Source organism: Nestor notabilis, unplaced genomic scaffold (genome assembly GCF_000696875.1).
Source record: "Nestor notabilis isolate BGI_N333 unplaced genomic scaffold, ASM69687v1 scaffold23047, whole genome shotgun sequence".
Taxonomy (NCBI): domain Eukaryota; kingdom Metazoa; phylum Chordata; class Aves; order Psittaciformes; family Psittacidae; genus Nestor; species Nestor notabilis.
Genome location: NW_009938121.1, coordinates 7,064 through 21,179, shown reverse-complemented (window position 1 = coordinate 21,179; position 14,116 = coordinate 7,064). Strand labels below are relative to the sequence as shown.

The following is a 14,116-nucleotide window of genomic DNA, read 5'->3' as shown; positions in this document are numbered from 1 at the left end:
TTGAATACCTGACCAGTCTCAGAAACCAAAACCTCTCCTGGGTATTCTACATCATCTAACTTTGCCTTATACACAAAGCTTTTTAATGTGACAGCCAGTGAAATATCAAGTATTAGATGAAAGATGATGAATAGAAAGCTCAGATGTTTGTCTCTATTGCTGCCTCACATTGTGCAGTAATAGAATGGGCAGTGTAAGCCCACCATCTGGGGTACAACTTTGAGTAGTGAAGGTTCACAACAGAAATCGTTAGCATCCATATACACATTTTATCGGTTTGTTCAAAAAGAAAAGCATATTCATAAGATTAAATGGTTAATTAGTTTATCAAGAATTAAATGAGCTGCAGCATCTGAAATACAGGGAGTTTGAGACCTAAGTAGCAGGAATTTTTCAGGGGAAAGAGGTCAAGCAGAAAAGCATATCAGCTACTGCTCAAAACTCATGATCTTCATACATTGTGCAAGAAAGTCAAATATTTGCTTCAACCACCATAATGTAACCATTAACTCTTGCTTCAGATTCTGGCACTATCTGATTCCATTTAAAGGTCACATTGGTTAAGAAAAAAGCAGTTATCACTAGCTATTCAGAACAAATACACTATCAATAAAAATTTCAAACAGGAAGTGCTTCCATAACTTTTAGAGTAAGTCTCTAACAAGCACTAATCTTTTCTCTATATGCAAGGAATGATCCTGCTTTCACTTACATCAGTGCTAGCTTTACTGACAGCTGAGGAATACTACCCCTGGAACATCTCTCAACAAAGGACTAGTTAGTTCACATGAAAACTGAGCAGCTATTGAATAATGGTGATCTGAGACATTTATAAACACATTTCTGTAAAGCCAAGATCTGGCCCTTGTGATTACTGGTGAATTCAGGAAGAGCTTAGGTTAGAAACTGGTGAAAGAGAGAGAGAGAGGGGAAGGAAAGGAACAGTTCTTTGATGTTTAACTAGTGCTAATTTTAGGCTCTTCTCTTTGAAGAGCGTCAGTAAAGATGCTTGTGAGGGCAGAGTACTAAACAAATTATTTTTTCTGCTTGTTAATGGTGTGCAGTATGAGCAAGTTACAAGTAGGTGTGCCTACTACAAGCATGTAATACATTTCCCCTTCTGTCCCACTAGCTGTGCAGGAAAGGTTGCACAGAAGAATTCAACTTCAGGAGGGCAGAAAGTGACATGATGCTTTTTGTCCTCCAGTAAGTTTAAGTTCATCTATGGATCTTTTAGACATGTTTCTTCTAAGAGCTATAGCAGTTAGGCAACTAGTCCTATTGACCTGAAAACCAGCTTGGACATAATAAGTTTCCTAGCTGAATTAGTAGTTGTACTTAATTTGAAATAAATAAATAAATAAATTTTAAGTTCTTTTCCCCAGAAAAAGGTCTTTTGAGACCAAAACCAGATATACATCACAATAAATGATGAGTCTGGAATGGGCAGCAGTGGCCTTGTGTGCTTCCTAAAATGCTTTCAGCATAGCAGTCAAATCTAGTTTCAGAAGACACAGGACACTTCCTCCCTTCCTCCCACTTTCTCAGGGATTCTTGGGGCTTTTTTTTTCCCCTTTTAAGCAGGAGAATTCACTGTGCTACAAAAAGATTTATTTTGAACTTTGTTTCTATTTTTTTTGTGTCCCCCCCTTTCTCCTTAGGCCATAGATGTGTTGTTTACTGCATTGCATGCCAAACACTACTCAAATAGCCCCTGAAGAATTATTTAGCTTATGAAGCTCTTGAATTCATGACTACCAACAATAATCCTGAATCACCAAAGATAAATCATTTTAAGAGATATGTCATTATTAAACAACTGTTTCCCCCCCATCAGAGCAAGAAATACAATTTTACAATACTACGTTTCTCTTGGATGCTTACTTCTGCACCAGTTGTTAATCAAACTATTTGACCATGAGTTTTCACTGATATTTGATATATATGAGAAAAATTATTCCATTTGCAACAACCCAATTGGATACTCACCACAGCAATAACAGGAATAAGCACACCCAGATTCCCTGCGCTGCTGGAGGCCTGGAAAGGAAAAGAAAATTATCAAAACATCTACAAAAGCATTTCTAAAACACCTGCTATAAGACATATTTCAGCCATTGCACATTCCTACTGTCTACACAAATAACATTGCCACTCTATTACAATTACCACTCTGTATCTCACAAACAGATGTGCATGAGGTAGCCAAGAGAGCATCCCAGAAATCCACAGGACTTCCTCAGGGCAAACCCTGAAGTCTTTCAGCAAAGCTTTGCAGGTGGCTCCTCATAGACTATTGGGATTTTTTTTTCTCTCCCAGCACAGGGTCTTTGTTTGGAAGTTAGGTATTATGGCTTTAGCTAAAATGGGGGGGAGAGGGAATGAAGTGGGGATACCACATCTATTCTGGCATCCAACAGCTGCAAGAAAAATGCTCACACTAAATGGGTGGCCACAGACAAGCATCAAATGTTTACTAAGTCTCACTTGACTACCAAAATGAAGCAAAAAATGACAAGTTTATAAAAGCACACAATTTTCAAGAGTTTATTTAAGCAGCAGGAGCAGCCTCTTCCATTGAAATAGAAGAAGTGTAAGGAAATACATTATTTCCTTTGACTTCTTAGGACTTTTTAATTGTACTCTATACAGTAAGGGGTTTTGCTCTTGGCTAAATACAGTGTTTGAGAACTGAAAACATTCACTGCATACAGGACATTGTTTCCCACCTTCTCTGATGAAGCAAACAATGACACCACAGATAACCATGCTCAGAGAGCTCTCTGAGGTCTTGCCCTACCTCCCATACCCCTATACATTGGATCTGGAAGGTATAGAATTCTCCAGCTTTCTCCTTACAAGACAGAGACCAGGTACAGAGACTGCTGGTCCCACAGGGTGGAGGCAAGGCAGGCATGCTAACAAAAGAGTACAGCTTTGCATGGAGTAAACCAAAAGGAACCAATTAAAAACAGGGAAGAAGAAGAAAAGAAAGGCAAGAGAGAGAAACAAAGCCAAACAGCCCTCAGATGAAACAGCAATGATACAACCCAACCAAAACACACTTCAGTTATCTTTCCTGTATCGTCCAAGATAAAGCAAAACAAAAGACGGACCCTTAAATATTTTTGAAGGGAACAGAAGAACAGCACTTGAGTCACTCTAAGGGGTAGGAACAACAGGAAAATGTGACTATAGCTTTTTTTTTGGCTAGCATCAGGACAGCCTACTGCACATGACAAACTCCTGCACAGAGAGCTCAGAAACAAGCTGAAATAGCTAGAACCCAGCACAGGACATTAACACACTGCAGAAAAACCACTTTTCTACGAGCATTTTTGTTACAAAAATGGAGTATCAGTCTCTTTATGATAATCTGTAGCACTAAGGATGATGAAGATGCACTGAATCCCGTCCCTAGGCATTCTCAAGGGACATCTGTGTTAACTACCAATAATATCAAAAAAACCCGAAGTCTCTTAGAAGCCACTTGCATGATTGGAAAATTCTGATTTGACACAGAAAAAAATAAGCCACTGAAGCATTCTAATGGTTAGTGAGCAAATTTAAGTCCATTAAATCGTATACTGGTAAGCAAGGACATAGCAAGCTATCAAAGAAAAACACTGCTTTTGTTCAGAAGCACATCATGTGCAGTTTTTTACCTACTTGATCTCTTCTGGAAGAATTAAGTAACCCAGTCATCAGAATACCTTTCATAAATTTTTCTCTACACTGAGTAAAGAGTGTTCTAGTGAAAACTGCTATCAGTATCTTCATAATAAAGAAACACTGCCTCCTAGCTCAAATCCACATTAAATCAATCATATATTTTTCTGTTTGCAGGCAGCTTTAAGCCCATGCAGCAGTTTGTCTCCCTGAGTCCTAGACTCAGGAAAAATATCTCTGAAAGGAGGAGGGTGGAAACTAACTTAGAAGTATCATTTTACACCAATGTTTATAGTATGTTCTTCGCTCATTTCAGCTTGCTGATCTGTGGTTAAAAGAAGCTATGAAACCCATGGGGAGAGATTTTCCACCACAGACTTCCTGAAAAGCAAATTCTAAACGTGTCTTAGTTCCCTTTTAAGAGAACAGTTGGCACCCCTGATTAAATGCGATCTTCAAAGCAAACATTCATTTCAAAGGGATTTACCAACAGTTCATCCTTCCCATAAAAGAAAAAAGAAAGAACTCAGCACTATTAAAATATAGCATGCACAGAAGCGGGGGGAAAAATAGGTTAAGAAGAAACACCACATTGTTCCCTTCACTACTAGGAAAATGTGCCTGTTTCAAACAGAAGTGTTACCTATCTGCCCTAAGAAGCAGGGAACAGCTACCAAATCACATCAGTGAGAAAACCTTATCAGTACAAATACATTTGAAATACTGAAACATAAAAATGTATTTTTGTATATAAAATCACTATCAAACACGTGAGGTTTTTATAATTAAAAACCAGTAAACATCTGACCTTCAGCGCTGGTCCTTTCTCACTTGCTCTCTCACTAGCTCTCTTTCCTTCTAGCCCAAGCTGAACAAATAGTTCCAGCAGGTTCATCAGCAGTTCATCCACTAGGTGTTCTCCTTGAATGTTAGCAGCTATGTTAGCCAGGGCATTAATAACTGCTAAAGAACAGTGTCTGAGGAGAAAGAACAGTTATGAACAAGCAATTCCTCAAAGTTTTGTATTTTCAGTGCTTTCTTTATATGCTGATAGTAACTCTTCTAATAAGGCTACTGTCATTCTTTCACTGAGAGTTTTTTGAGTGGTGCTTTTGTTTTTATGAGTAGCACATCACTAATAATTGAAATGCAATCACTATTTAAGTGAAAAATTATTTGTAAGCTTTGTCTCTTTATGATGCTGTTACAGCCAGACGGAAATTATTTTCCTGTACCAGATACAGTTACAGACAAAAAGCAGTAGAGAGCTGTGCTTCTAGATTGGGAAAGCTCTTGAGCAGAAGAATCAGAACTAAGATGAGTTCCGATTGCTGAGACTGCACGCGGTCAGACGTATGTTAGAACATACTGACAGGAATAGCACTCTCAGTTCTCACATGCCACATTAAAAGATATTCAGCCAACCCCAACTACCAACAAAGCCAGTGACAATCTTTAGTTATAACAAACACTACAATGCAGACTAAGATACTGAGAATTAAATTGTTAATGGTTTGGATTTAAACTCTAACATGTACTGGGACCACAATAAAAACCAAAATCACCACTCACACACAAAAGCCAGTGGAACTTCACCAGCTTTTCTAGGTTAAGATATTAATTACTCTGGTTACAGATAATGTACAATCATCTACAAACATTAACGCCTTAGAAAAGGACAAAAAAAATCAATACTACCTGTGGTGAAAACCATGTTTATGAATCTCTACATTATGAAATGCTACTGGTTTTAAAATAATACATTACTTTTTAAAATCAAAGAAAAAATAATCAGCGCTATTTATAACCTGGTTATAAAACTTAAAGTTGGAAAAATGTGAAAATCCCTCAAGTTGCATAAAGGAAATCCAATGTAGTATTCATACAATTCAGGGACACAGCTAAGTGTTACCTGTATCCATGATCCTTATAGTCTTTTGTAGCAGAGTAAACAACTGAGCTGGCTTTAACACTGATTTGCTGAAACAGATTCCACACCTCCTGGTAAATATATTGCTGTAAAAAACCCCAAACAAACAAATCACTGAGTAAAGCTTATTGAATACAATCTCTCTAAACAACCACCCTGTAAAACACAGTATTTTACATAATAAACTATCATGAAGTTCTTCAGATACGTATCTAGTCATAGCCTGAGCAAGTTTCAGCTTGCAGAAAGCACAGACTGGAAGTGCCTTCATTAGTGTTTTTAATTGAATGAATTTTGTAAAATTTATTAAGTTCTTTAACTCCACCTTCCAGATGGAAAACTTTTTCCAGGCTTCTAAGTTCTGGCAGTTAATTGTTTGCTCAGAAGCACAAATGACATTTGGCAAAGGCAAGTCAGTTAATCTTTGAATGACTGAAGAAGGCAATGTCTAGTTTTTAACATAAGGAGCTATAAAACTTTGCAAGGTAATTACTGATATGAAAAAAACATACTGTGCATCTATTTTGGACATAGGGCAACTTTATCAACTTCTTACTTTTGAAAACATGAAGCTTGGTGGGGTTTTAGATAGATTTTTTAAAAAACATTTTCATTATTTTCTGTGGGGACTAATGTTTACAGGGGCAGCATTTTACACACTGTCATTTATCTTTATTTTCACATGTCACAGAGACATGAAGGCTGTACAAGCCCTTCAGCTGTGGTGAAGAAAAGAAAAACCTTAAAAAACCTTCTGCAAATGCAGTTTCTAAAATATGTTTCCTTGTAACCAAAGGAAAGAGATCAAAACTGGCCCTCTCTTCGCCAATTTTTCCTTACATTTCCAGTGATGACCAAGCAGCCCAGCTGATCAATAATGAGTACATCAAGATGAGAAGGTGGCTGGCAAAACTTCTGCTGTAAGATCTGTAGGATGGGTTCCATCATTTTTGGGGTGTCCCTCAGTGCCACTGCAATGTGTCCTAGAGCACGAATTGTGTGGTCAGGAATCAAATGAGCTTCCCTGTTACAAAAAATAAATAAATAAACAAAACCCACCATACATGTAACTGTTCAACAGTTAAAGACCTCCAAGCGCAGATACTTTTCACATAAGAAACAGTTGATACACTAAATTCAAACAGCTCCAACATTAACACTAGAGATACACTTGCACAAGCTGGCTTTCGAAATAAAACATAAACCCCCAAACCCCACACAAACACACTATGCAAGAAACCCACACTAATCCATGAACAAACTGTTCTAGGAACAACACTGAAAAGAGGTAAAAGTGATCTTCAAAACACTTAAGACATTACAGTCAGTCCAGCTACTACAGGACCTCCCTTGGGCAGTTTCTTGGTTGGCAAGTCTCTTACAAGTGAAGCAAGTCAAATGCCACAAGTGACAAGGTGAATAATCAATCAGATAAAAATGAATCCATACCTCTCAGTATGAAAATGACGGCTCAAGCTCTGCAAAGGTTTCCATGGGAAGATCTTGACCCCACATACAAGCTCACTAATCTCAGAGATACTTAAATCTAAAATAATGCTGCCTGTACTTCGATCTTAGAATAAGCTTCAGGTTCACCAAGTGAAGGAAAAATTGATTTGATGACTGAGAACTTACTTATCGCTCTCTTGAGAGATGTACAGACGGTTAGATAAACTGGCAAGAAAGGCCTCAACAATCACCGAATCTATAGTCAAGCCAGCTTTCAAGCACCTAGAATAACAACAAATAGAAAACTTGCTAGAACAGAGGAAAACATACGCATAAATGAAACATTTCACTTTTTAATACTGTAAACCCATGACAGGTAGAAGGGAAGAAAGTTGTACAGAGGAACCAATTGCCTAGGAAAATTGCACATGTACTTTAAATAATGATCAGTTTCTACTGCTATTTTCTCCAGCAACAATAAAGATGGGGATAAGCAATAAGGTAAACTCAGAATCCACTGCTTCAGAAACTTCAATCCCTTGTCTCTAGTCACCAACTATTTGTCTTCCCTCCTGCTCTCTGTAGCTGTCTAGAAAAGAATAATCATCACACTGCCCACATTTTAGTGCTTCACAATCCTGTTACAGAGGCTTACTTAACACGACAATCTAAGCAGAAAACAAAAACCCCACTGAATATCAAACTGGTGACTGCATGAATTACATATGTGGGAAGCAAAACAATGAGACCAAATAATAATTTTACAATTAGGACACAAAGAGATCCAAGAGATGTGGCAGGGGGTTAGAACTAGATGATCTTAAGGTCCTTTCCAACCCTAACCATTCTATGATTCTGTGTCCAAATAAAAATGAAGTCATGATCAAAAAAGGCAAAAAGCCTTAATAGAGGCACAGAGCAGCATCTTCTCAGTGGTTACAATAATTTTCTGCTAGGGAAATAGAACACGTTCCAACATGGTGCAATTCTCTCTCTTACCGGCAGATGTTGTCTATGGCAATGTCACGCAGCTGCTCATACATGGATGGTTGACTTTTCTTGCCCGGCATTACATTTAGAGTGGATTCTGAATGCTCGTTGGTTACACTAATCTTGATGTCATTACCACCTACTAAGAACACAGAGTACAGAGATCAACACCATGTGAAACACCTTTTTTCCCCCCAATATCTGTTGAGTGTAAACCACTATTTTACAGCTTAGAAAGTTGAGCTGAAGAAATTCGGAAGCGCACGTGTTGTCACTACCTATACCAGATATTACTGCATTTAACTATTTCTAAATAATTATTCCTAAAGTTAGTCACCTTCACTTACCATTTTACCTGTTCTGCTTTAGAATTACGATTCTGCTTTTGCATTTACAAGTGATTTAAGTTGAACATTTTCTTTCTGGAAACCCTAATATGATATTTAATTTCAAAACAACAAAAATCCTACCAAATGTCATTAAGACGGTCATGGGGCTGGAGCAGAGGACATATATGGAGAGTCTGAGGAACACAACCTTGTTCAGCCTGGAGAAGAAGTGGCTTTGGAGAGACCTAACAGCTGCCTTCAATACTGCAGTAGCATCCTATAGGTGGTGATCTCACTCAGGACAAAAGAGCACAGTTTCAGCAAAAGAGGCTCAGCAATATTACTGCTAGGATAAAATGTAGTTCTACACACACTGCTTGCCTTTAGATACACCTGTATCATAATGTGACTGGCATTCCTCCTCTCCACCTCCAAAAAACCCCACAAAAGTCATCTCCATTTCCCCCTACACAAAATATCCAAAAGCACCAAAAAGCCATGTAAGCTGGAAAACAATCACTAGCATGTCCTTTGGAACATGGTCTTTTTTCCTTTACCTGTGTGATACTGGCTATGATACTTGTAAAGTTTCACAAGCACCGGGGAAGGTATCACAAGGAAGTCTCTCAAGGATGGATTGACGGAATGAACCACAACAGGAAACCTCTCACACAAACGACCTAGACCCTAAAAAAGAAAAAAAAGAAATACAACACTTAGAATATAACAGCACAATTTTTATTTCAACTGTAAGACTGCAAACTTCATCTCAGTACAAAAAAACCAAACCAAACCAAACCTCAAGCCAAAATGAGCCATACGTAGTTCTGAGGGATTCAGTTTTTAGGAGATTTAGGCATTTTAAGCCTCTAATTCTTTCCTAGAGTGCTTCATGACAGTCACTGTTGCTCGCTTCCTGGGTGATTCCTCAGGAGTTTACATGAAACAAACTGCACTCTCTAAAAAGGAAGTTACTGGACAAGTTCCAACATTTAAGAATGTTGGAATCCTGTTAACTTATTATTTACTGTGTGGCAGAAAATATCGCATTTGTAAGACTAAGTGCCAAATAAGAAGACAAAGTTTAGAATAACCAAGCCTTAGTCTTAAAATTCATAATATGCCAGTCCCAGTATTTTAAGTGTTTATCTAATGGACTAAGAAGTGAAATATTTCAGAAATTAAATACTGGTTAAAAAAACCCTCATGAATATTAATCTTCAAGAAGTAGTTGAGCTAAGAAAATTTTGAAAGCACTGTTCTACTACAGTTCTAGCTTCCACGGCAGACCTCTAAAATCCAAATGTAGAACATTCACGGAAAGTAATACAAATAGTAGATAAAAAGTGTTCTTCTCCCTTGACTTTCATGGCAATGTCAAATACTGTAAAGACAGACCTGCAAACAGCAAATTAGCAGCGGCAAGTGAGCAATGATGACTTTGCTTGAGGTTTTTGACTGCAACTTCTCTGATAACTTGATGCACAGGTTTTCTGCACCTTAAATGAAAAATAAAACAGAAAAACTTATCTTTATCAGATCTATTATTAGGCCACACACAATCCAGTGCTTACTGGAATTTCTAAAATTTATCAGCTTCACTCTTCCCATACTACAATTTCCCAAAGATACTGAGTCCTTCTCCTATGAAATTTTTTGGAAACTTAGGATCTACATCAAACAGCTCTGTCAAACACTGAGAGAATGACAGTACTTAAAAGTTGATTTTCAGTGTACTTCGTATTTGACAGAAACTAAGTATTGCAAGGCTCAAAAGAAAAAATCCTTCACATACTCAGAAGCCATGTACAAATTATACAAGAAAGAAAATAGAGAAAAAGTGAGACAGAGCTTCCCAGTCCTGTTAACAATAAAGAAAAAACATCTTTTTGAAAGAGAATGACTGAGAAACATTTAACACACTAAGAACAATAATTAAAAACAAACTAGAAAATAAGCAGCTGCATCTAACGCAGCAATTAGATCCTCTCTTGTAGATAAACCAATAGGATGATTCTATTTCCATTTCTATAGAGATGTCTAATTACCTACCCAAGTAATTTGACAACTTTTTGATAGAAGCTTTACTCTTGTATTTTAATTACAAAAAGTATTCCACAGAAATTAATTTTATATTTCTCTGAGCATCTTCTACTCTCAGACTTCATAAGTATTTCTACAACTTAAAGACAACAGACATTCCAGAAACTGAAGAGCATTTATTACCTTGCTCATCTTTCACAGCCCACACCATGAGATCCACACAGGCAGCATTAGCCTGACAACGCAGTTTTAAAGGACTCAGTTCATTGTGTAGCCGATCCACATCATGAAGGATTTTCTGAAGTTCTGACTGACTGCTGTTGAATTGCTCTAGCACAAAATCATGGATTTCCTTCACAAACAAATTGGGAAGGTCTAAAGAAATAAAAAGAAACAGCCTTATACTAGAAGGATGGGAGTCAATGTATCAGAATGACAGCATAAATAAAATTCATTCCTAAGTTATAAATGAAACTATTTAATAAACTTTATATCTTGACTAAATGATAAATTTCATAGTGAAGTCCATCAGTGAGCAGACAACTGAAATGCCATCTATTAATCTTTTTAATAGTCCTGTTTCCATAGGACCTATTTTATATTGAAACATTTCAAAATACAAATTTTACAGCCTATGTAGGGTTCCCAGGAAATGCAAACCCCAATGTTCAAGCACTCAGTACAATGCAGACAACACTTTGGATCCTAAACATAATGAAGGATAAATTAAAACAATACAAAGACTATACCTTTAATATAGTATAAGGTGTCTCTCAGCATTTTAAACTGAGCAAGGTAAAGAGGGTCACTGAATGTTTTATAATAGAGATCTGTATTAGCACCCGTCTGAAAGAGAAAAGAAACAAGCTGCTAGATTCAAAAGTACTTTCCATTATATAAATAAATCTTCCTATTCCAATCACATAATTGTTTTCCTCCACAATGTAAACAAGCATTTAACACAGGTACCAGAAGTAGTCTCACAGCTTTCCTCCCTCTACTTTTACCAAAAGTACAGCCATTCAGTGCATCAAGTAAGATTCAGTCACTCTTTTGATTTGAAGAGCACACTTATGTTATCTGTAACAGTGTTGTTAAAGAAAAAAAGGAAGAGGATTTGAACCTCTTATTCTCAAAGAGAGAAAGCTGTCTCCACTCAGGCCTACATTTCAAATACGGCAGTACTTGAAAGAAAGCTGGAGCAAACAGCAAAGTTACTTTCTTGCACAATCGAATACATAGTCTTTTCATTACAGCTTTACACCCAGAAGAAGACATGGGTAACTCCATAAAATATGGTGGAGGCTGTTAGAAAACTGCTCCCAGGGAAGAAACAAGAAGGTCACCTCTGAAAGTAAAGGTGTACAAACTTAACACTATTAAACTTGGAGAAATGATACCTAAAAAAGCAGCAGTGATTTCCAAGCCAGAAAAAGAAAACAATCAACACATTTTATCTACACAAAGACAGTGTTACTGTAATATGCAGTAAAGACCTTAGTCTACAGCAAACAACTTTTCAGCAACCAATGCTGTAATTGAGTAGGATAAGAGAGCTAAAGTAAAAAATGGTTCATTTTTTAAGAGAGTAACTATTTCTTTCTGTGTCAGTGAAGGACATTCCCCCTTCACCTCTCCATTTCACACAGTCCAAAGCTACATTTAAACCACTGAAAGAACAGTTCAAACAGGAAATTAGGATCATTTTGCAAAGAGAAGGCACACCTTACATAGGTAAAGAAATAGTTTTCCAATTATTGATTATTAAGACAAAAAAACAACCCAGAAAAGAAACCACAAACAAATCCTTAGAAAAGGAATTTAAAAACACACCTCTGCAACTTCAGCTACAACTGCATCCAAGGTCTTCAGCAGAGAATCCGCAACGATCTGTTTTACCTATGGAGGAAAAAAAATAAAATGCAAAGAAAGGATGTTTCCTGATGGTGACTCTAGACAGGAAGGCAAAACAACTTTGCCCTTGCACAGAAAACAAGTCACTTGACTGCAAAGTGTCAGATGAAATCAAGGCTACAAGAATTTCTGGTTGCAAGAAGAATAAATGCATTTGAGCCTCTGTGCACTGCTCAAAAATAGCTGGTGCAGGAAGCAAATATATCCAGGAGTTTCTATCCCTTGTGTGAGTTGCCAGCAAATAAACCCTTCTTGGAAAGGGTCTCATTCTCACAGCAAAACCCGATCTTCTATTTCAGTAACTAGCAGTAAGTTATCTCAGATCAAGTGTTCTGCAAGACTCAAACAGGAAGACATTGACATAAATTTATTTCATTTTACAAGTTCTTCTTGGTTTATATGAGAGCTTTTTAGGAATGCTATTGAAGCACAATGTTAAATGACATAAAAATAACATTACACAAAGTCTGAGAGACAAACACAGTCTTTATCTGCAATTCTAAAAGTTTAAACTGCAATGATTTCTAGCACAAATATCTAGAATGTAAACTCACTGCAGCCTTCATAAGAATGCACTGCATACCATGTTCAACAGCTGACGGAGCATTTCCAGTGGAATGTTAAACTCTTTATTGTTAATGCCATTGAAAAGAGGAGAAACTGAAAAGCTGGAACTGATTGTAGAGAAGTAATAATCAGGATCCAGTGCACTCCCATCAGGAAGATATGAACCTGATCAGAAAAAATAATATAAGACTGGGGAAAGAGAGGATATATTAACTTTATTTATTGGTAATGTTCAGTCACTACTAAAGAGTTATTTCCAACACAGGTACAGTCTTTAACTTGCAACTATGAAGAGGCATATTTCAGCTAATCTACTGGTAAATCAAGACAGAAAACAATGAAAAAATACATTTGTTCATTAGAAGTTTACAATTGCAATGGAAGAATTCATTTCAATGACTTGTGTCCATGTCAGAAACACTGCTGACAAGAAGTCTCCCCATACTACTGACATACATTAACCTGAAAACATCTATAAATGCCATTTTGATCCAAAGCATAGAGGTGCAAAGAACAGATTTAGTCAAACCTATCTTGCAAAGTTTTCCCCTATATGGGATCAAACGAACACGTGGCACACCTTTCACCTTAGAAGAGGCACTGATTCATTTCAGCAATTTGAAGCCGAGAGATATCAAATTATTTTCCAGATTCAAGTACTCTATTAAGCAAACAACTTGCCAAGCATACTGCTTTTGGCACTATTTCCACTTTTAAAAGGAGATGTAATTACTGAAGTACTCAGCTGCCTGTGCTAAAGTAATGTTCTTATGATTAATAGGCTTTCAAGCAACGCTATTTATTGATAAGAATGTTTTCTGTCCTTTTTGCTAAAGTGTCAGCCCTGGCCAGAATAAAACCAAGGTCATTACTCATCTTCAGAAAGTAAGGCTATCACAAACTATATTATTAGAAATAATACAAGGGCTGTCTGTATCTGAAATCACAGAATCATGCAATGGTTTGGGTTAGAAGGTACCTTGAAGAAGTAGGTACCATGGTAGAAGTTAGTATTGAAAATAAAATCCTGACTAGAATACAATAACTCTGCTAGAGACACAATTAAAATTATTCCAGAATTTTTACAGAGTTGTCCACTACCCACCTATACTTCTAATTAACATTATTTTTGTTCTGTTACTATAACCTCTCTCTAACCTGCAGCCTTTTGTGGTTTTGTTTGGTTTTAATCCATAACACAAAGACCATAAAATTGAAGTAGCAT

The 14,116-nt window shown here is 37.0% G+C and overlaps 1 protein-coding gene across 1 annotated transcript in view; it reads right to left on the bottom strand.

The window, feature by feature from the left end:
- The window catches only part of PI4KA (phosphatidylinositol 4-kinase, catalytic, alpha), a 57,087-nt gene that overhangs the window by 37,935 nt on the left and 5,036 nt on the right, over positions 1–14,116 (bottom strand). Inside the window, 12 exon segments of the mRNA XM_010019176.1 lie at positions 1,990–2,040; positions 4,478–4,646; positions 5,582–5,685; positions 6,440–6,623; positions 7,235–7,330; positions 8,048–8,180; positions 8,925–9,054; positions 9,766–9,866; positions 10,594–10,785; positions 11,160–11,256; positions 12,244–12,309; positions 12,908–13,056. Of these exon segments, the coding sequence (XP_010017478.1) occupies positions 1,990–2,040; positions 4,478–4,646; positions 5,582–5,685; positions 6,440–6,623; positions 7,235–7,330; positions 8,048–8,180; positions 8,925–9,054; positions 9,766–9,866; positions 10,594–10,785; positions 11,160–11,256; positions 12,244–12,309; positions 12,908–13,056 (1,472 nt within the window).